The sequence below is a fragment of the Panthera uncia genome, chromosome B1 (assembly GCF_023721935.1).
Source record: "Panthera uncia isolate 11264 chromosome B1, Puncia_PCG_1.0, whole genome shotgun sequence".
Lineage (NCBI taxonomy): Eukaryota > Metazoa > Chordata > Mammalia > Carnivora > Felidae > Panthera > Panthera uncia.
This window is the reverse complement of record NC_064811.1, coordinates 40,441,803-40,464,781: the sequence shown is the minus strand read 5'-3', so window position 1 is coordinate 40,464,781 and position 22,979 is coordinate 40,441,803. Positions and strand designations below refer to the sequence as shown.

At 45.1% G+C, this 22,979-nt stretch overlaps 1 protein-coding gene across 5 annotated transcripts in view; it reads right to left on the bottom strand.

The window, feature by feature from the left end:
- Positions 1 to 22,979, bottom strand: part of DCUN1D4 (defective in cullin neddylation 1 domain containing 4) — an 84,954-nt gene that overhangs the window by 52,615 nt on the left and 9,360 nt on the right. For 3 of the 5 annotated variants that reach the window (XM_049632068.1, XM_049632070.1, XM_049632071.1), the window contains exons 3-4: positions 2,694 to 2,764; positions 2,483 to 2,522 (exon numbers count right to left, since the gene is read on the bottom strand). In XM_049632068.1, coding sequence (XP_049488025.1) covers positions 2,483 to 2,522; positions 2,694 to 2,764 — 111 coding nt within the window. Of the gene's footprint in view, positions 1 to 2,482; positions 2,523 to 2,693; positions 2,765 to 22,251; positions 22,422 to 22,979 lie in introns of those variants that run through there. The other 2 variants (XM_049632069.1, XM_049632072.1) reach the window with 2 other exon arrangements.

Genomic DNA, 22,979 nt, shown 5'->3' with positions numbered 1-22,979 from the left:
ATTTAAATCTGAAGTTCAAAGTTAACTGCATAATGTATAGGATTCAGAACTCAGAGGTCTTATTACCCCAGCTAAAGAAGAGACAATCTCCAGGCTATACAAACACAAAAAGCAGTTTTAAATCAAAACTACACTAACTCTTAAGTTTAAAAACTCCTCAGAGCCACCAACATATTATTTTAGAATTGGAGAGAAATGTGCTTTACTACTTAACTATTAAAGCTGGCCCTGAAAATTTTATTTCAGCATTACTTGTAGCAGCCAAGTTAAACACACTTAAATGTATATCAATAGGAGGCTGCAGAAACATATTATGATATATCCATGAACTTTAAAAACGCAGAGACATGAAGGTATAGAACACATGCTTTATAAATGGGCTGCTATGAAGAGATCAAGATATACTGAGTGACAAACACAAGAGGCACATACAAATGTATACAGTATTGGGGGGTAAATATCATCATCTGGGACATAAACATAAGACTGTAAGAGTTACCCCTGCAGAGTCAAGCATGGAGTACTAGTGGGGATGAAAGCTGGGGGTAATGAAATGGAACAGAAATTTTCATTTTTTATTTTATACCTTCTTTTTTTAATGTTTATTTATTTTTGAGACAGACAGACAGACAGATGTGACCAGGGAGGGGCAGAGAGAGAGGGAGGGAGACACAGAATCCGAAGCAGGCTCCAGTTGTCAGACCCCAATGTGGGGCTCGAACTCACAAACCACGGGACCATGACCTGAGCCGAAATCAGATGCTCAACCACCTGAGCCACCCAGGAGCCCCTATTTTAAATTACCTTTTCGACACTTCTTTTAAAACCATGTGCACACAATGTTTTTAAAATTTATTAATAAGCAAATTGTTTTTGACTGCCCTCGAGTTGATTTGCTGACACAAAAAGATCAGATGAAGGGAGCCTCTGTGGCCTGGCCTTCTAGAACACTCCTGGCACAGACTCTGCTCTCCTTCTCTGACTCCTTGCCCTGGAAGGAGGATTGTCTAATCCAATTAGTGGTCCAGGGAGAAGGAGCTGAGCAGAGCGGCCCAGCCCCCATCTGAACCCCCTCTTCAGACTGACCTGCCGGCAGAAGTTCAGACTCTTCGGGCTGTCATGAAGTGGGGAGTTGGGGGTGAGTGGGGACAACAGGTGTGCTGGCCTGTGCTCATCTAGTTGTGGCAGTGACTGGGTGACTGGGTGTAAGGCTATTTATTTAGTTCAGGTAAAATACTACAACTCCTCTGCATTCTTGCTATATATCTAAGCTGTGTTTTCCAACAAAACTGGTACTTCAATCTCCATCTTGTGTCTAATTTTCAACTGGTTCTAAACCAATGTGGAGGAGAGGGTGGGAGAGCTCTAAATCCCCAAACCTCCAAGGATATACCATTACATGAAAAATGAAAGATGCTGTATAATATGTACAGGTACGATCTCAGATGCTAAATTTTTAGAAGTCCTATAAAAGTATTAATGCACGCATAAAAATCTCTGAAAGAACAAACACTGAACAGCATACTGGGGGAAGGCTGGATTGGGAGAAGAGAAGGAAGATTGTCACTTGTCACTCCATTCAGTTTTGTGCTATTCAACATTCACCAACAAGCATGTATTCCTGTATTCCTGTATAATTATAATTACCTGAAAATTACCGTGGTAATTTTCAAAAAATCTAAATACATTTTAATAACTTTTGTTGGAAGTCATAGAAACCACAGAACAAGTGCAAGTTTCTAAACGTTCTGCTTATCAACAGTTTAGAGAAGTGGTTCTCAGAGTGTGGTCTCCAGACCAGCTGCATCAGCATCATCTGGGAGCCTGTTAGAAACGCAAACTCTGGGGCCCCAGCCCAAATCTACAGAATCAGAAACCCTGGGGGTGGAGCCTAGCAATCTGTTTTAACAAGCCCTCCCTGGCTGATTATAAACCAGCTGAAGTTGAAGAACCACAGGACTAGAGAACGGCTCATAATAACTGTTTCAATGTTTCCATTTGTAACTCCTCTGGACCTATACCACCCACCCACCCACACCCCTACCCACCAATCAAATTATCTTTCCTCTCAATTCAACAGGCATTTATGGAATACCTTTCAAACTGCATTACTGTTAAGTTTTTAGTATAAACTAAAGCACTTTAGTAAAGAAACGGTATCGTGAGGCCACTAGGGAGAGTCCCCAGCCTCTTTAAAGGGACTGAAGTACTCTGACATAAACCAGAGACCCACAAAGGAGCTACACCACCGGGAAGGAGCTGCAACATGGTTTCCTTCACACACCCTGAAAAACATCCTCAACCAAGTAGCGACTTGTCAGTGTATTACAACACACATCATTCTCAGCTAGTATTTCTCCTTCGTAACTTTGTATTATGAAGCTTATTTAAAATTAAGTAAAAAAAGAAATAAAATTAAAAAATAATTTAAAAAATTAAATTAAATTAAATTAAATTAAGTAGCGTAAGCATTTATACATACCTGTTGGGTGATCGTCTTGGCCAACGTCTTCTGTTAGATTCTGCAAGAAATATGTTCATGATTACCAAGAAATCACATACCATTCAGCAAGTTTTAAAATTCAGTATTTGCATAAACAGCTGGTATCTCAATATCCATAATCTGAATTTTTACCAAATACACTTAAAACAACTACTTTAAACGGTTGGTGGTCTTTAAAAGCTTGACTTACTAGCTTATTAAGGGTATGGTAGATCTTATGAATATTTGCCAGTGTTGAGAGATGAGAGTTCAGCTGGAAGTCTTTAAAAGAAAAAGAAGAAAATTCAGGGTCATTTATTTCCCATGCTGCCAAACAACTGTAAGACAAGAAAACTCAGAAGTGCAGAAAAACAAATGTTTTGATACCACTGAATAGTACCTCGTTAATTTGATACTTACTAAATAAAATTCAACATGCAACTATTGACCTATCTCTTAGAACTAAAGTCTGACAATAAAGTTAAATCCCCAGCCAAATGTTTAAGTTCATGAGATTTTCATGTTCACTTTCTCTTTCTCTTTCCCTTCCCCAGAATTACTGATACAGTATCCAATCAAGCTCCTGGCAAGAAAATAACAGAAAAGCATCTCAGCCATTTGGCGTTTCTTACAATATATTTATTTTGCTGGCTCTTATACAACAGAGAGAGCAAAAATGGAACCGAAGTCCCTCCTCTCCCATCAAGCAAACACAGGCAAATTAAAGGACTGTGCTGCAAGCAGAGTCCACGCGCCCAGAGCCCGAGGATGGAGTCTACAGTCACTCGCACTGCAGAACTGAGAAGCGCCACAGACCCAGGAGGGAAGCAGCAGAAACCGCGCTCATAGACGTGTCCAACTCAAAGAACATATCCCGCCCCCCAGCATCTCTGATAATTTCAGGACTACATGCTAAATCATACATACGTCGTAGAATCCCAAACAACATAAAACTTTCAACTGTTAGGCTTGTGAATCTCTAACCTCAAATGCTTCTTTTAAAGTCAAGTATGCTTGCATACATATTGGCGACACAAATGCAAGTTAAAAGTCAATGACTAATTTCACATTTGAAAAAGCATCAAGGAAGTATTTTCATAAAATATCAAGATTTATATTAGCTCCTTTCCCTACTCTATCGTAAAGGCTAGTCTGAAAGTAACCTTGAAAAGATACTGTAACTCCCCAACTTATGCCATTTGGATAAAAAAGAGAACAATCGCCCTTCACGGCACTAGTTCACTTGGGACTTGTATTGGGTGCCAAGAACAGAGCAAACGGCAGACACTACAATACAGCTGTCTGTGCTGGGCTGGACTCTGGGCTGGATTTGGGGCTGCTGCTCCGAGTCTGGGAGGCACGCTGACTTCGCTGCCAGTGTTTAGAGAGCTTTACTTTCTTTTCTCAGTCGTGCCAGGAATCCAGCTCTGGACTGGCCTGCAGAGCAGAGGGGCTGGCGGGCAGCAGGGCCTCTGGCACTCACACGTCACCATCAGGAGCGGCAGGCCACACTTGCACACAAACACGTGGACTGCTCTGACCCACCTGGAGGTGGCCATGGTCTGACACTCACAGCCACTGAGAGCTGCCCAGAATTTTTGGCTGAGAGACGATCAGAGCAGGGCCTCAGACTCTAAATGGGCTTCAAATACAGACAAGTGTTAATTGTTTAGCATCTGAAAGGTTTAGCTGCACTTAAGGTAAATGATGACATAATGTGGCACAGAATCTTGATTTTCCATCTTAATTAGTACAGTTGCATAGAAAAGGTATAGGAAAGCATTTGGAGCATGTGAACATGTGTGTGTGTTTATTTGCTTATGTTTACATTTAATAAACATCGATGGGGTCTCTAAAGCTAGAAGCAACAGCCCTCTTCTGAGCCACAGGAGGCTTTGGGGAGCTTAAACATCCGCAGCCCCCTTGACCCACATCTACCACCACACCATAACGGCCCCTTTTCATACTTGCAATTTAAAAACTGGAGGACAAATGATACATTCCATTACCATCTCCAAATTAAATCCTGAATTAAACTCCTGGGCCCCCCAAAAAAACAAAAACAAAAAAAAATTAAGGGTCTAGATTCTCTCTTCACTGAGGCCACATGGAGCAGGGAATAGAAAAGGGGGCTTGCCAAAGATCATTCAAGCACTGAGGTTTCCAGACGCGCCCCCCCCATGCTATACTTTTTCCACCCCTCTGATGTTAATTCAATTGTCAAAATTCACATAAGAGAATCTAAATGAATTAAAATTTCTAAATCCTTCCACACACATACACACACACACACACACACACACACACACAGTTCCATACAAAAATCACAGCCAAACAACCACCTCGATTTACAACCTCTCTGTGGAGTCTGAGAGCTAATCTGAATCTCAAGTCTACCAGTTATTTAATCTAAATCTTGATTTTCTCATCTATAAAATGAGATTACAACACCTTGATGTGTCATTCATTCATTACAATGTCTGGACCATATTAAGTGCTCACTAAAAGAGACCAACGATCACTACATTTGCTGATATCATTTTCCAAATCACACTTCTATCTAAAATGGTCTCTAATTCCCATAGGTCCAAGTCAAGCCCCACAACAGAAACTCCACAAAGTTGGAGCTCCCTCTGTGATTGAGGCATGTGGCCCAGTATATCGTTACAGCCTGTGATGGCCTTTCTGTATTCACACACCGCCAGCTGATGTCCACGATGATGGTTAAAGATAATCTCAACACAGTGGAAAAAATATACAAGACCGTTTAAGACCAGGTTCTAGATACAAAGTTTCACTTCACCAGCAAGGAGAATAACAAGGCTTATTTCCCAAATCACATAACATAGTCAGCAATTCTCCATTTCCATATCCACTATCATCACTTCACCGAAAGGAAAAAGAAAAGGAAACAGCAACACACATAATTTTACTTTAGCTTCACCAAGGTAAGAAGCAGCTAAGGAGGTGGCACAAATTCAGTGGAAAAAAAAGACAAAAATGGCATTAAAAGATAAATCCACAAAGGTTAACACATATTGAATTTATGGTTCATCTGTTCAGTGCTCAGGGCAAGTAATAGACCTTGAAATCTAAAATAGATTTCACATCCTTAAGGAATAGATGTTAAGGCTAAAGATCAAATGCTTTACACAGAATGTATTTAGGAAAGCACTAACTGATTCATAAAAATTTCCTTCTGCTCATATTTCAATTCCAAAGGATAAATGCCAGGTTAAGTCACCTTTATTCCAGGACCACATGGCTCTCCACAGTAAAGCAGTGACTGGGTGTCACTCTCCTGTGTGACATGCAAACCCTAGATTCTGTATTAAAAGCAAAACTGGCTCTGCAAAAAGGCACAGCCTGCTTGATAAACAGCTTGCCTAAATTATCTTCTGGGTATTCTGGGTATTCTTAAAACGATCAACAAATGTTGACTGGGCATAAAGCTCCCTGGTTTTTTGTTTGTTTTGCAATTACCATTTGGCATGACCTACATAATGGAAAAGAAAAGAATGCCACTGAGGGGAGGTCAAAGTCCGTGTCCCCAAAGTCCCCTGGGTTTAGAGTTCCACAATATAGACAGGGACATAAATACTAGGAATGAAACAATTATGTGAGTTCAGACAAATGACCATCAGCATCAACAAGAATCAAATTTAAAAATGAACAGCCCTTATAGGAGTTTACTTCCAGAAAAGGATCAGACACAAATTAAACACTTAAAAATCAAATCCTTTCCTTCACACCATCCTCACTTGTAAAACATAGCTGGGAGATGATCCCCATTGTAATAGCAACAAAAAGCAATAATACCTACAGGAATAAACTAATATGTAACATACAAATGAAAAAAAAAAAAAAAAACAATAAAAGTTTACCGAAAGACCTAAATGTAGAGACATGACACTCCTGGAATGGAAAGACTCAGTATTGTAAAGCAATCACTTCCCCTTTGCACTAAACTACAAATTAAATGTAATCAAATTCCTATTCTTCCTGCCTCCCAGATCTCCACCCCAAAAGAGGTGGAGAAAAGGAAGGGACTCGGGCAGATTGATTCTAAAGTTCATCTGAAAGAACAAACATGTTGGCCTTGCCAAGAAATTGTTGAAAAAAGAAGAATGAGGGAGAACCTGCCCTATCAGATGTCAAAACAGAGTATAAAACAGAGGTTGGTAAGCTCTTTGTAGAGAGCCGGATAGTAAATATTTGTAGGTTTGTGGGCTATGCAATCTCTGTTGCAACTACTGTGCCACGGTAGCTCAAAGCAGCCATAAATACATAAACAAAGAAGTGTAGCTGTGTTCCAATAAAACTTTATAAAAACTAAGTGGTAGCCCAAATTGGCCTGTGGGCCACAGTTCGCCCATGCTTGGAATAAAGGTACAACAATTGTAATAGACAGGTACATGTGCAAGAAGACAAATCAGTGAAGACCACTGATGAACATATGTGCGTGTCTATAAACACACATACTAATTAACATATGATAAAACGGCATTTCAAATAAATGAGGAAGAGCTAATCATTCGGTAGAGGGGCAACTAGCTAGCAGGTGGAACAAATTAAAGTTCACTCCAGCCTCACCCAAAAGTTACATACAGATAGAAGGGGAAGGCACCCAAGGCAAAAGAAAAGCCCTTATCTTGGGCTCCAGGTTCTGCTCTGACTCTACCCACCTCTCCAATCTCATCTCCTCCCTGGTGCCTGGGTGGCTCAGTTGGCTAAGCAATCTCATCTCCTCCCCATCCTCCCCATGCTGCTTCCTCAGCCACAACGAGCTTCCTGTTGTTCAGTGACCATCCCAAGCACACTCCTACTTCAGGACCTTTACACATGCTTTGCCTTGAGCCTTCTTCTAATAATAACACAGCTTGCTCTCACATTTCACCAGGTTGCCATTTAAATATCACCTTTTTTTTTTTTTAAGTTTATTTATCTAAGAGACAGAGAGAAAAACCAGCAGGGGAGGGAGAGAGTGAGAGGGGGGTACAGAGGATCCAAAGCAGGCTCCAGGCTCTGTGCTGACAGCAGAGTACCCAATGTGGGGCTCAAATTCACAAATGGTGAGATCATGGCCTGAGCCGAAGTCGGTCGCTTAACTGACTGAGCCACCCAGGAACCCTTAAACATCACCTTCTTACCAACCTTGCCAGACTAACAAGCAGGACCCCTTCTTTGATCTTTCACCTTACCATGCTTTCTTTCTTTCCTCTGTATTTGTCATCTTTCTCTCCCAATTAAAGTGTAAGTTTCACAGAAGCCAGAACTCAGGTCTTGTCCACTACTGTATCCCTAGTACCAACTTAGAACGCTATCTGGCACATAATAGGTGCTCAATAATTACTCAGTGAATAAATGCAGATACAAAGGCACCAAATCTTAATTTTGATGTATTCAGGGCATTTCAAATGCATCCACACCATTAGACCTTGAACTGTGAGAAGCAGTGTGGTAAAAGAGAAACTCATAAAGAAGGCAAAGGTCAGAAAATGAAGAGTCTGTGAACCCTGCTCACCAGTTTCCATTTACTCTCTTAAGGACTCGTATGTCCAACTGGGCCACCAGAGGGTATGCAAACCAAGCAGATAAACATGATGCATTCAAGCAGCATCGATTCTACTCAACAGAAGGCACCTCTAAGAGTATTATATGAACGCAACAACATGGTTATGGCACAAGACTTTAAAGAAACTTCATCACACCGAGCCATGCTGCCAAGATCCTGTAAGTACTTAATTCCCTGAACCTCTGCCATGGCAGAGTGTTGCTGGAGAACTTGGAGAAGCACTGCTGGGAGCGTGGGTGCTGCACAGGGTCAAAATGTTTAAATCAGGAATTCTTTAGAAGGATCACTCTGCGGCAAGAGTGCGGCCTGGACGGTGGGTGGCCTCTCATGAAGACGACTGGGAGTGACTGAGGTGGGGCACAAGCAGGGCCTCACGTTAGACAGTGAGGAGAGGAGAAATCCCGATACAGTGGGAGTGCAGAGGATCCACGCTTAACTCACACAAATTCAACTTCATTCACTTGCAAAAAAAAAAAAAAAGAAAGAAAAGGAAGAGAGAAGAAAAGAAATTTCAATTGTCCCACAACCGCCCTTCATCCTACTTAACGAACTGGAGACAGGCAATACAAATCCCATAGCTGCTCCTGAGTCTCGGTTTCCACATGCCAGTCACATTTTGTGCATCTCACAACACTTAACGAGTCTAGTATCTAAAAGTGGATTTCCCATAAAACTCGGTCCCTCAATGCAGGCCAGCTGCTTCGGCTGGTGCTCCACCGAAGAGCCAGTGATCTGCTCCCGTGCTGGAGGAAAGAACTGGCCGTCCTGGGTGGATCTGAGAAAACCCCTCGAGGGGCACCTTCTCAAAGTGTTCCCAAGTGCTATCTTTAATACAGGTGACTTTGACCTTACATATGGACTCAGAACTAACCTCTTTATAAAATGTCACTGTACTAGGAGGAAAAACCACTATGACTGCATTCAGGAGATGCGAGAGGAGTTCAACGTTTCATGTCCGTTTGTCCAATTCTCCTTTTACTGGCTCAGGCGGATCACACAGCTAGCTGTGGCCAAGCCGGGAATGATTCACATCTTCTGATTCCCCATCCAAAGTCCGTTCCTCCATGCTAGCTTATTTGTAATCAGAGCAAAAATTGACCTATCTTCATGCTCCATAAAAGGAAAAAGCAACACCATTTCCCACCCAAAGTTGTTAATAATCAGGTACACAAATCAGAGTAACATTTTCTTAAAAGTTACTAAAACTGGCTGAATCCAAAACAACCAACTTTTTAAGAGAAAAGATGTGCAAAGAAGCTACCACTAATAACACCCGTGTTATTTTGATTTCAAGTACACTTCTTCTTGAGCACTAACGATGAATGAAAGTATTTTATTATTAGCTAAACTCTAGTTGGGCAGTGAGCAATGCTCTCAGGTCTAGAGGTTTTCGATGCAGCACTATGCACAGACATGTACTTAATAAATGCTTCCTGATGACCATGAATGAACTAAACCAGTAAAGGCTCTTGAGGAGGGGAGGAGCAGAATAACCATGTTATTGACAAAAAAAAGTGAAACAAGATCGGACAAAATTAAAGGTTATCAAGTCAGCATGGGTCCCTAATGTTTCTGGGGCAGAACTACAACATGGTCGAGCAGAGTGGGCTAAGGCCTCTCTAACTCAGGTTCAAATATGTAATGCTACGGGTTCTCCAAGCTACAGGTTACATGGCCCATTCTCCTGAAATGTCGACTTACTCAGTGATAAGGAAAATGAAAAAAATTCTGTTGTCAAAATCAAGGGTAGTTGAAATTTATTCTTTAGGTTTGCCTTGCCTCCTTCCTTCTAGAAACAGAAGCCCTTTGTCCAGTGAGTTTCAGAGAGACGGAGAATGAGAATGCCAATGATGTCAAGAGGAGACCCCTGCCAACCTGCAAAGAACACGGAACAACCTCTGATTTCAAGCAACACAATTTTAGATTTGTTACTGCAGCATAAAAGAAAAAAAAAAAAATCCAAGTCTTCAACAAGTCCTTACAAGGCCCTACATGATCGGACCTAAGTCATCTCATTCCATTATCCTTGCTCACTCCATTCCAGCCACTCTCTTCCTTGAAGACTCACGTGAATTCCTACCTCAGGGCCTTTGCATTTAATATGCCTCTGCGTCAATGACCTCTGGTGTCCGCAAAGCCTGCCAGCTGACTTCACTGAAATATCTATTCAAATGTCACCTCATCAGAGAGGTCTCTCCTCTCCTGACTCTATCAAAAGCAGCACCTGCACCCCCCAGCTTTAGATTTACTGTATTACTCTAAGTTTGTGTGCTAGGTTTGTGGGTCAGTTTCATACTACATGCCCTTCGTTGCTAGTGGGAATTTCTTTATAAAACGGAAAATAGCAGCGCCTGCCTCACAGGGCTACTGCGAGGATTAAATGGGTTGATGCTGGGATGGGCTTGGAACAGTACCTGGCACACGGTAAGCACTGAGCGCTGGCTGGGACGTCACACAATGAGCAGGAATGGCTGGCTATCCGCCCAGCGCCCTCTCCCCCGTAGCCCGAACCAAACCCAGCTCGCTAATTAAGCTTCTTAAAGCTAATCCAGTGGCTGCACATAAGAATCACCTGGGAAGCTTGAAAACCGGCCAGGGCCCCAATCCAGATCAATTAGATAAAAGTGGGAGCAGGGTCGTGGATGTTTCAGTAACCCAGGTGATTCTAACATGTAGCCAGGGAGGGGAGTTCCAGCCCCAGCCTGCCGGCACAGCCCAGAACGAGCTCAGCACAGAACAGACCAGAACCCAACTCATTCACGGGGACCCCGTCAGCATGGGAAAAAGAAAAGCTCCAGATGTAGGGGAAAGATTGTAGGGCTGGAAAGATTATAAGGTGAAAATGAAAAGAAACAAAGTAGCAGTAGGAAGACCTTAACATCATTCCCCTCATCAATAAACACTTGCTACTTAAAGGCACAAGAGCCAAAAGGTGAGCCACACAAAGAGGACACTGATAAGGGGTGGGAAGCAGGTCACCGTAGGTGACTCAGCATTTTCACTGAGCACAAGATCCAAAATTAAAGCTGTCCAAGCATACTGCTGCTGGCTTTTTCCTTCTAACTCTCACAGGACCCGTAAAAGAGGCTGCGAGAAGCCATCCGCCCGGGAGAGGCGGTGCGCCACCTAGCCCCGTCTTCCACTCCACGACCTGTGCCTGCTGGTACCGTCTCAAAGGAGTCGGCCACTTCAGGACACCCTGTCTGGCTGCGTTCCAAGTGTGACAAGGTACAAGGGGCCCTAGATTCATTCCCTTTGCCCCAGCCCACCCGCCGAAGAACACAGACCCACTCCGTGGTTCAGAGTAAAACTCATCCTTTAATCTCACTGATGTCACAAGAGCCCTGACGCTCTGGCATCAGAAAGGCCCGGGTTAAGAGTCTCAGCTCTGTGACACCCTAGCTGAGCGACCCCTTGTGACCCAATCTCACTGTGCCTCAGTGTCCTCATCTGTACAGAACGGGCCCCCCTTCACAAGGCTATTGTGAGGAGCAAATGAGATGGTGTGTGCCAAGCACTTAGCACAGTGCTGGCCCACGCTATGCACCCGTAACGGTTCATTGTTTTAACCCCTGCTATTATTAGAACACAGAATAGACTAAGACACGCTGAACCTGGAAGATCAAAAAGTAAAGACAGGGCAGAAGGGATGACAAGGTGACGGGTCTTTAAAAGTGTGGCACCAGTGGCCAGTAGCCTGGACTTGACCATGCCACTATCCTTCCCAGCCTCCCGTTTAATTAAGAACAAGTAATCTGTGGTCTAACTGCTGGGAACGGCATCTGCAGAAAGGGATACTAAAGGGGAAAAAGAGTCGAACTCAATCTCAACTACAGAAAAAAAGAAAACAATTTCAAAGATGTTACACAAAAACACGTAACTAGCTCTACTGAAAGGTAAGTTTTAGGTTTTCTCGCTTTTCTGCAATGTTGTTAGGTATGTCCTAGATTTAAAAATAATATAAAGAGTATGTTTTAGGGGTTCCTGGGTGGCTCAGTCAGCTAAGTGGCTCACTTCAGCTCAGGTCATGATCTCATGGCTCGTGAGTTCAAGCCCTGTACCGGGCTCTGTGCTGACAGCTCAGAACCTGGAGCCTACTTTGGATTCTGTGTCTCTCACTCTCTCTCTCTGCACCTCCCCTGCTCGCACTCTTGTCTCTCTCAAAAATAAACAAACATTAAAAAAAAATACATATTTTTAAAAAGCATGTTTTAGAAGTAGTTAATACATGCTTATTTAAAATAGACACCCGGGTGGCTGGAGCACATGGGTGGCTCAGTCAGTTAAGCATCTGACTCTTGATTTTGACTCAGGTCACGATCCCACAGTTCGTGAGACTGAGCCCCATGTCGGGCTCTGTGCTGACTGTGCAGAGCCTGCTTCGGATTCTCTCTCTGCCTCTCCCGTGCTATCAAAAATAAATAAATAAAAACTTAAAAAATGTAAAAAAAAAAGTAAAATAAGATCTAATGAGACGAAATAAACACGACTATTCCGTGAGTTAAGGTATGCAATACTTTGCCACAATCAGTCCCCCAGTTAGAATCGGTTTTTAAATGCCAACTGTCACTGAGAGAAGATGGCAGCAAGGAGGAGAGAGGAGTGGCAAAGAAGGAATTCATCCTCCATGCTGATGCTGTTGGGGCCCACTCCAAGAACAAAAGAGCCAGAAGCAAAACGGAGACGATGAGGTCAGCTGGCTCTGCCGTCACCATCCACAGGCCAGAGACAAAATCGGGGGTTCCAGGATACCTGCAGGGCTGCCATAAGGACTAAACCAAAGGCACAAACAGAACGTTGAGTATTATTTCATCGGCAGCGGTGGGGCATCTAGCCCTGCGGTCAGAATGCCTGAGTTAGAATCTCAATTCGCCACTTACTTACAAGCTGTGTGACGTTACGAAGACGACTAAACCTTTCTCCGCCTCAGCTTCCTCATTTGTGAAATGGGAATAATGGTACACAGCCTGCTTCTGAGGGCCGTGGTGAGGGCTGAATGTGTCAAGACGGGCAAAGCAGCTGGAACAGTCCAAGGATAATCACCAAACCTGTCTCAGTCCCTCTCCATTCCCCCTTGTTCCTCCTCTCTCCCTGTGCCCCACCTTGTCTGACTCGTGCTTCCCTCCTCTCCTCTCCTTCCTACTCATACACTCTCCCTGGTCCCTCTTCGCAGCCCTCCGCCCGTGTGGCTCCTGCCCACCCCTCCACCTTGTCCCCTTCACTCTAGCCTGCCAAACACCCATTCTACTGCCCCAGTTCTCAGTACTGTCACCCCTGCTTGTCCCCACTGCTGGGAAAGCACCCTCCTACCTAATCCTCCCCCCGGGCACACATAGATCTTTTCCTTCACACAGGAAAACTTCAAAAGCAAAACCCAAAGTATAAATACTAACCTTTCCGTGAAGTCTAATTTTAATGACTTCCCATTTGCTCCCAAAGCACCCTGGGCATCCAACTAACTTAGCTGCCATCGTGTCATACTCAAACTGTCCATTACTTCTCTGCCTCCACCCCTAAACCCGCTGGAAGAAGCTTCTTAGGCACAGGGACCCCCTCATTCTCACAGTCACGTGTGTTACAGCAATGCCTGGCAACAAACAAGAAAGCCTCCAATGTTTGGTGAATGGCTAACTGAAGGAATGCCTCACTTGGTTCTTTTCCTTCTGATAACCTCTCTTCCTCTCAAGGGTCTCCTTTCATAGCCTAATGAGGAAGGCGTCATTACACAGCAGTCATTAGCGACAAAAACAGAAAAGAGCCACACACGTCTCTAAACTGCGTGTTTTATCTCATTTAATCCTTGGGATCGCTCAGACCTTGCCTCCTACTTCTTTCTCTCTGCCCGACCCCCAACTCCACTCGAAGCACAGCAGCCTCTTTGCGATTCCTTCCTCGGTTCTGGGCCTGCTCCCACTCAGAGCCTCGCATTCATCTCCCCTGCTGCCGGGAATGCTCCTCACTCCCATCAGGTCTTAACCCAAAACCTGACCCTGCTATTTAAAACCACAACGTGCTCCATTCCTTTCCCCTCCCTGCTCACACACCTGTGCTCCCCCACCCTCCACCGCTTCATTTTTTTCTTTACACAACTTTTCACCATCTGACACACTGCATGATTTATTTACCTGCTCATTATCCCGCTCCCCCACACTAGACTGAGAACTTCACGAAAGATGAAGAACCGGGCCTGGTACATGGTAGATGCTCAATAAACACTGCTAACTGACTGCACAACTCCATATTCTGCAGCAGGGAAGCTTTATACGTGAGGGCTCTGAAGCTCACCGAGTAGCTGACTAACTTACCCATGGTCACACAGCTAATATGTAGCAGAGCAAGGATCTGAATCCAGGCAATTTGACTCTAGGGCCCACACTTAACTATTATGCTTTCCTGTCTCTCAACCTGAGCCAGATAACAATCCAAGACATCATCACATCCAGGGAGCAAACCCTGGATGTGACCCTCTTTGGGCCACAGAGAACAGCCATCCACTGGAAAAGTTCAAGAGAACAAGTCATTTTACTCTAGACAGTTCCACGTGGTAAAGCATTACCAGATTTATAATTTATATAGTACTGATAGTTTTTCTTTGGATTTAATAGTTCAGTAAAAAAAGGGAGAGAGATTAATACTGTACTGTATAAATACTTTTTATACCGTAACATCCCCATGAACAGCAAAGTGACAAATCATCAACTAACATGGAAGTGGCCTAAGATGACATATATCAAAAGCCAAAAATTGTGGTGCAATGTGGAGGAGAGAAGTACAGACTGCAAGGGGGCACAAGGGAACTTTTGGGGGTAATGAAAATGTTCTATATCTTAATTTTAGTACTGGTTATACCAGTATGGATATTTATCAAAAATCATCAAGCTATATACACTTAAAATAGGCACAATTTTATAGTATGTATATTATACGCAATAAATGACTAAAATGCAATAAAGACATTCACATAGGAATTTTAGGTAAATATTCTACCCAAAAAAACCACAAATATTATTTCCATAGCTAATACTTCCAAATCAGATCCAAAAAAGACACACTAGAAGTTATACATTAGTTCCTGAGCATCAGACTTTGTTTGTTTGTTTTCAGGGCAAAGAGGCGATTAGGAAAAGACAAGCAGTGAAAAACTCTGTATACTGAGATCCAGCAGGGTGGCTGATGTGTGGCCCAGAGTCCTGACTGACCACTGGCAAGACAGCACCCACAACGGACGTCATACATGCCTATGTGTCCTTTCTGTCCTTTGAGTAACCTGGGACCAGGAACCTAGGACTCTGAACAGAGTCCAGTCAGGGTGGAAAGGCACATCACTGCTCTTCTCCACAAGGGCCTCTGCCACGAACGGTCCAGTGACAGGTCTGGATGTTGATCTTCAGAATTCTTAGTTTCTCGAGCACCAGAAACCAACTAGCTAATATAACAGGATAACGACTGCTCTTTTAAAGGGCCACCGTATAATTCACAGCATGTCTAGGAAATCCAGAAAACCAAGTTACACAACCAAAACAATGCTTACGGGCACACGGCAGAGCACACAGACACAGCCAGAACTGGCTGGCCCCTGGGACCAGGGCAGCTGCCCCCACTACCCATCCCCTCCAAAAGGCCTCAGGGCACTCCCCCAGCTTCTTTCCATCCCTTGCCTCCAGCTTCAGATTCCATTCATTCACGATTCAAGTTCTGTGGTGGGTGTGTGTGAGCAGGTCTGCCTACAAAGGTAGGAGTTTCCCAACCAGAGAAAGAGCCAGGGCCCCGAAGACTGACAATGCCCATCACAGACACAAATGGATGGCACACCATCTCTGGAAATACCAGCGATATGGGCCAGCAAGTAGCAAAAGGTTTAAAAAAAAAAAAAAAAACAAAAAAACAAAAAAACCCCTCAAAGATGGAACTAAAAGGAATCCTACCCAGAGGTAATGCTATTTGGGGAGGGTGGGGGTCTTTTTCATATCATTTAGTGTTTTAGTATATTAGTTAGTTGCAAAAACTACAAGCCTACCTTCCTAAACTGAAAATAACTCATTAAGAGTGTTTTCTAAATAAAAGAAAAATAATTCAAATCTGGAGTAGTAAATTCTTTGTTTGCTAGAATAATGGACACAAGAGGGGAAAAACAAAACACTTAGGTCTGAAACAGTAATGCAATTATTGCCAAAATACATGATTCTATTTAAAATGCGTTTGGATATCTTTTTCTACTTAAAGCATAGTTTTTAAATGTATATTCTGCTTAAAAGAATAATTCTCAAGAGATACTTCTCCTAACCTGAATCTCAGAATAAGAAAAAAGAACAAGCTCTGAAAAGCTATTAATACGAATGCAAGATGACCAACTATAAAAAGATATCAGAATTAATGTCACATTCTCAGAAAATTCACCTTCAACTAACAAAGTTTATTATCTAAAGAAAGCTTCCAGCAATCTCAATGTATAGTTAACATTACGAAATAAACCCTAAGGACCAGAATCTGGTCACAAAACAAAGAGAGGTAATGCCAGTCTTCTCAAGCCCTGCCTTAGCCTTCTCCACACAGACTTACACACCAGATCTGAAATGGAAACATGCGCTTTCACACATAGACTCCTGGTCCCTTAGTATATCACCAGCATTTTACTTTCCCCTTGAGAACTTCTCTGTGCCACAGGCATTCTTCAATACATCTGCATGTATTTAAAAAGAAATATTATCGGGGCCCCTGGGTGGCTCAGCTGGCTAAGCGACCAACTCTTGATTTTGGCTCAGGTCCTGATCTAATGGGTGGTGGGATCAAGCCCCAGGTGGGGCTGTAGCTGGGCGTGGAGCCTGCTTAGGATTCTCCCTCTCCCTGTGCCCCTCCCCTGCTCATGCTTGCATTCTCTAATATATTTATATTTATATAATTGAAATTGGTTTGCTTATGGCTGACTTTGTTAAAAAAGAGAATGAATAAGTGAAAGTTTGTATTCCCTGAAGACAATCTGAAGATAATGAAAGACTCAGAAGCATACTAAATAGGAAGGAGAATTAACATTTTCTAGATAATTCACTAAGAGTTGACCATTTAAGTGCAATTCAATACATGCTTGAGGACCTAAACAAAGCATCATCTTTGATGACAAAGTGGATAATAAGTCAGATAATCCCAGATCTCAAGGGGTAATAATCTAATTGGGGAAGGGACAAATAAGTAAACAAGCAGCTACTGTTATAGAAGTTAAAACTGAGAACAGAAGTAAACAGTACTTTGGAGATTCAACACACAGAGAGAGGATGAGTCTGCTAGAGAGGGAACAGGAACCCGGTAAGGAAAAGCTCCCCAGAAGTAGCACTGATGGAAGCAGCAGTTCAGGGAGAAGAAAGTGAGCTTCAACTACAGAAGCTGGTTCAAACCCAGGTTCTGAGGAGTCTGTATTTCATGAAGCAAACGGGAACCCTCGTTTTGTCTAGGGGAATCCTAAGGACAATGATGATTGGACTAGCGATGAGGAAGGCAAAGGGAGAGGAGGCTGAGGCTAGCAAAAGGATTACTGCCCATTCACTACAACGTAAGGAAAGACAGATCAGCCCCAGGGTGATGGCAATAGGTCTGAGAGTTCAGTAGAGCATGGGGAAGGATGAGAAATATCTAAGCTGCCAGCTTGGGTCAGTAAATGAATTGCAGTTCATGAACCAGAGGAATAAAACTAATTAGTCTTGTTTTCCTCTTTGTTTTGACTGCTAGGATGCTCAGAGCCAAAATATGGCCTGTTTCTAACATACAGCAAGCATTTATATGCAGCCTGTAAATCTACAGTTTATTTTCCTTCTCTTGACAGGCTTTTATTTATACTTAGTAAGTCACCTTTGTTTTAAAATGAAGCAGAAAATAAACTGGCAGGTAAAAAAAAAAAAAAAAAAAGACTGAGACCAAGCCAGAAACAGCTGGACAAAGTAGCTGGCTCAGGGATATAACCTGTAGGCTGCCGATCCAGAGCATTTTCCTCACTGTTCTTACACCCTAGCACAGGCCACATCTCACAAAAGCAGCTGAAAAATGCCAGACTTTCACTTTCTCAACCTTCCTTACAAGTAGCAGTGCCATAGGATCAGTTCTATTCAGTGAAACTGAAAGGGGGGGAGGGGTTGGGAGTCTCCAAGGTGACCTTCTAGAAGACTCCTCTCTGCTAAGAGGGAGTTGTAAGAAAATATATTCCTTTCTTCCCTGTCTTACACAGACATGATGTCTGGGGCCCCAGCAACCACATTGCCAACAAGAGGCAACGAGCCTGAGGCTTTCCAGAAGTCAAAATATTAAGAAGAGAAGAAGAAAGGGATGCAAAGAACCTAGAGTCTTCAAAGGTATCATTCAGACACTGCACCAGAATCATCTATTCTCTACATTTCTTGCTACTGGGCAATAATAAGTTCTATTATTTATGCCATTTTTAGTTGTGTATTGTTACTTGCCAATAATGGATACAACAGAGGTCAAATCATGAGGTCGGTTTCTGACAGGTTGATTTTTTATTCTGCTGATTTAACAAGATCCTTATTCTTGAGATGACAAAATACCAAACATGTATTATTAGCCAGGAAGAAAGCAATAAACTATAAGAGCTGCTGGGAGCAGCTAAAGATAAAAACAGAAAGGGATATAATGATAAATAACATCTGGAAAAATGTGATCAAGTACAGGCAGGGGCACTTCTTGGAGGAACAGAGGAAGGAAAGAGTAAATGTACAGAAGTTCTCTATGATGAAGAAAATGAGGGAGACTTTGCTGGCGGTGCTATAGACAAGATAACCTAAAAACCTTCCCAATATAAAACTGTGAAAAAATACTGGGCCAAGGGTAAGAAACATCTGTTTAAATGCATAGATAATTTCACATGAAAATAAAGGACCTCCATTGGGGCACTGGGTGGCTCAGTCGGTTAAGCATCCCACTTTGGCTCAGGTCATGATCTCGAAGTTCACTTGTTCCAGCCCCACATTGGACTCTGTGCTGACGGCTGAGAGCCTGGAACCTGCTTCGATTCCCTGTCTCCCTCTCTCTCTCTGCCCCTCCCCCTCTCATACTCTGTGTCTCTTTCTGTCAAAAATAAATAAAACATTTTAAAAAATTAAAAGAAAAGAAAGGACCTCCCCAAAGGCCAAAAATTAAAGAGGAACCTAAAATCCACAGCATAAAATATAAGCTGATCAGGTTTAGAAACCTAGGGTTTGAGGGGCTGGAGAAGAGGGGGACTGTGTGTGTGTAAAGGGCAACTGCCCTTTGGGATATAATAGAGATAAAAAGGGAAAAATTACTAAGCTAATTCTTCTCTTAAAACACCACCTTGAAGACAATTATAACTCTTGTTTTCATCTTCATACACTTTACCCTTTATATGAGAACAAATTCCAATATTAAGTGTATATTTTAAAAAACATGTCCACATTACATAGTTACACATCACAAAAGGCTTCCTGAATATTTCATCACAAGATTAAGCAAAACGTAAGATAAACAGAAATCTTTTCCTGAAAAAATTACACATTGCCCAATTTTTCAGCCATCATTTAACCATTAATCACTTAATCAAGTATGCAAGTTCAGTATATTTGTAACCATACTAAAAGGTTTCCAAATTTTAGGACTTTTTGGTCAAATTTTATCATTAGGATCATTATAATATTCTTCTAGTGACTATGCTACCAATAGTTTCACAATACCTTACATATCACATAAAATCAGTCTGTCATCTCTGAGCTAATCTTATGGCCCTCTACATTACAGATTCTGTGATGTACAGATTCAGTATTTAAATGGTAATGGGAATCCGCAAAAGATGTGGCATTTAGGGCACCTAAAGACTGAGAGGGTGGTCTCTAATATTAAAGAGGCAAAGAGAAAGAATGACAGTAGCAGTTAAAAGCAAACCAAAAAAAAAAAAAAAACAACAAAAAAAAAACCCAATACGAAAACTTAAGACCCTCCACCAAGTTTACCTTCTTCTAGCTTCCTTTGCTCCCCTATTCCCTTGAAAACTGAAAACATCACATATTCCCTTTGTTCGTCTTCATGCAGGCTTTATGAATGGGCACATTTCCACCCTAAATTCCATTAAGCCTCCTCCATCACTCAAGACCATCTTTTTTCAAAAAGTCCTATCTCTGGGCAGTCCAAACAGCCCAAGAAATACAACCACATAATCTATACTACCTTCACAAGGGTTACACTGGTCTCCACTGCATTCCGAGATTTATGTAAAATTAAGCCTTTTAAACTAGTGTTTACATACACTGGATGCCACAATAAACACAGCATCCTAAACTCTGCTTTAAGATCGTGCTGAATTTTGAATGTTTTTCCAAACCTATGAGCTAGATGATAAAAGGCTAAGCATTACCCTACAAATTACAAATAAGGCCACCAAATGCCGGAGGAAGTAATCAACTAGTGAATCAAGAACCCAAGTGCAAAAGGACTGTGTCTGGCTTGGTTTTCCCCCTCCCGCTGACACAGAGAGAAGGTCTAGTGAATCGCTCCAGCCCCAGGGGACAAGAGAAGATTCCCAAGAGCGCGCTCGGGTCCGCTGGGGAAAAAGCACGAGTTAGCAGAGCCGGGAAGCTCCGAAAGGCGCGAAGCATTCTGGGACTCGTTTCCACAGTTACCCACGTGCACCCAACCCAACCGCGGCCCCGCGCGGCGCGGACTACAAGTCCCAGAATTCCGCGCGACCGCCTTTCCCCTTCACACCCGGCCACTAGAGCCAGACCCTAAAGGAAACCCCTAACGCGTCCTCCCCGCAAGCTAGGCAGAGGTCGCGCTCCGCAGGCGCTACGTGGAGCCTGTGGTCCAGCCCCCCCGTGCAGGGAAGCGGGTCTCTAGGTACCAGCGTCCACACCTGACGACCAGAAATTAGACAACTGCGTCACAGACTGCCAAACCCACGGACTGCCTGGGACCCCAACACCTCCCCTGCGCAAAACCCCCCACCCGGTCTCCAGGGCCCGACCCCTCCCGCTCCCGCCGCGGAAAACCCGCAGCCCGCGCCCGTGCCCCGCCTCCCAGTCCCGCAGCCGGAGCCCGCGCCAGCGCTGACCTCGCTTCCCGCCGCTCTGGGGGAACCGCGGCCAGCGCCAACCTCAGGGCACCTCCCCGCCCCCTCCACCTCAGCCCCGCCCACTCCTCTCCCGGCACCCCGAAGCTCAGGGCTCCCCCTTACATGGACCCTATCTTGATCCGGGGGAGGGAACACCTCCCTGAAAACTGAGTTTGCCACCTTTCCCCTGAGCCCCGCGCAGACCGAATGTGGACTTGACAGTCCTCCCCCTGCCCCCGGCCCCTCCCAACCCCCCTTTCCTCCCAACTAGCTTTACACCCCCACCGCACCTCCCCTACCCCTGCCCCCATCCTGTCACCTCAAACCCTACCCTCCTTCCTCGCCTCTAACTCCCAATTACCCTCTCTTCCCAACACCTGCTCAATCCTATTACCCCAACGTCTGCCCCCCTCTTAACCACTCCCAATTACCCTACCACCCTCCCTATGCCTCTCCAGCCCGCCGGACTCCCCAACTATCCCATCACACCCCAATCCTTCCCACCACCTCGCTCTCCCGTTACATCAGCCCTCCTCTCCGCGCCCGCCCTCCAGCCCCGCTCGACCGCTGCCCCCATTCCCCCCCCCCATTGTTCCCCCCCCCCACCCCCGCCATCCAGCCTTCTTCCCATTGTCCCCGCCCCCGCGCTCCCCTAGCACTCACCCGCCTTTCTCACGGAGCCGCCCGCACCACTCAGCCCCTAGGAAATCCTCACCCCTGCGCCCCGCTCGCTCGCTCCCTCCCTCTCTCCCCGCGCCGGTGCCACCCCCGGCCCTGCCCGCTAGCGCCCGCCGCCGCCTCCACCTCCATTCACCCCAGGCACTCCGGTCCCAGCCCTTCATCGCACGTCCCGCCCCCCCTGCCCCCAACACTGAAAAGGAGCCAGTCCCCACCCCCCTCACCTCCGCCCTCCCCCATCAGGCCGGCCCCTTCCCCCCCACGCCCGCCCCCGCCCCGCGCCGCCCGCAGCGTCACCGCCCGCCCCGGCCCCGGGAGGGGAAGGGGTGGCTCCCGGGCAGGGACTCCCGGCGCGTTTCGGGACAGGAGGCGCGGGGCGGGGACTGCGGGAGCGGAGTGGAGAGTGCTAGCAACCGCCCGGCCCCGGCCAGCTCGCTCTCTGTTACTCACTGACAGCGGCGGCATCCGAGTGCATTTTCGGGCAGCTCACACCCCACTCGCCGCCCAGGCTCCCGCGCTCGCCTCGCGGTCCCCCCACCGGCTCGCCGCACCTCGGCTTGGAGCTGAGGACCAGCCGCCAGCACTCCCGGCCTGCCCACCTCGCCTCCAACCATTGGCTGAACCTCGGTCGAAGGACCGCCCCTCCGCGTCTCTCATTTGACAAAAGGAGTAAGGAGGGCGCCGGTCTGGGGCTGGCAAAGAGGCCCCGCCCCTTGAGGTCCAATGCGATTGGTCCCGGCGCCTCGTCCCCGTAACGCCCCTGGCGGAGGCCACGCTCTGGAGCAGCAGGTTGGGCCCGGCTGCTGTCACTCATCCCCGGGGGTCCGAAAGCGCGTGTAGGGGCGAGGCTGGCGAATTGGTCCACCTTGACCCTGAAGCCCCGCCCCGTCACGGGCGGGATTGGTGGAGCTGCAGACCAACCGAGAAAGAAGGGTCGGCTTCTGAAACAAAGCACGCGTGGTGTTGCGTGAAGAGCGGTAAAGGGAAAGCACAGTTGGGGGCATCTTGTGTCCCGCTACAAGGAGTAGGGGAGTTGGCCCCAAACTTGCGTCACCCGCTTGTCTCGCACGCCTCGGAGCGGTCCTCAACAGAAGCCCAGTCCGCTCCGAACTTGGACTGGGACTTCTCTTGTTAGCTGTTTCCTACTGCTGGAAACTGGATAAAGAATCATCGCGTTC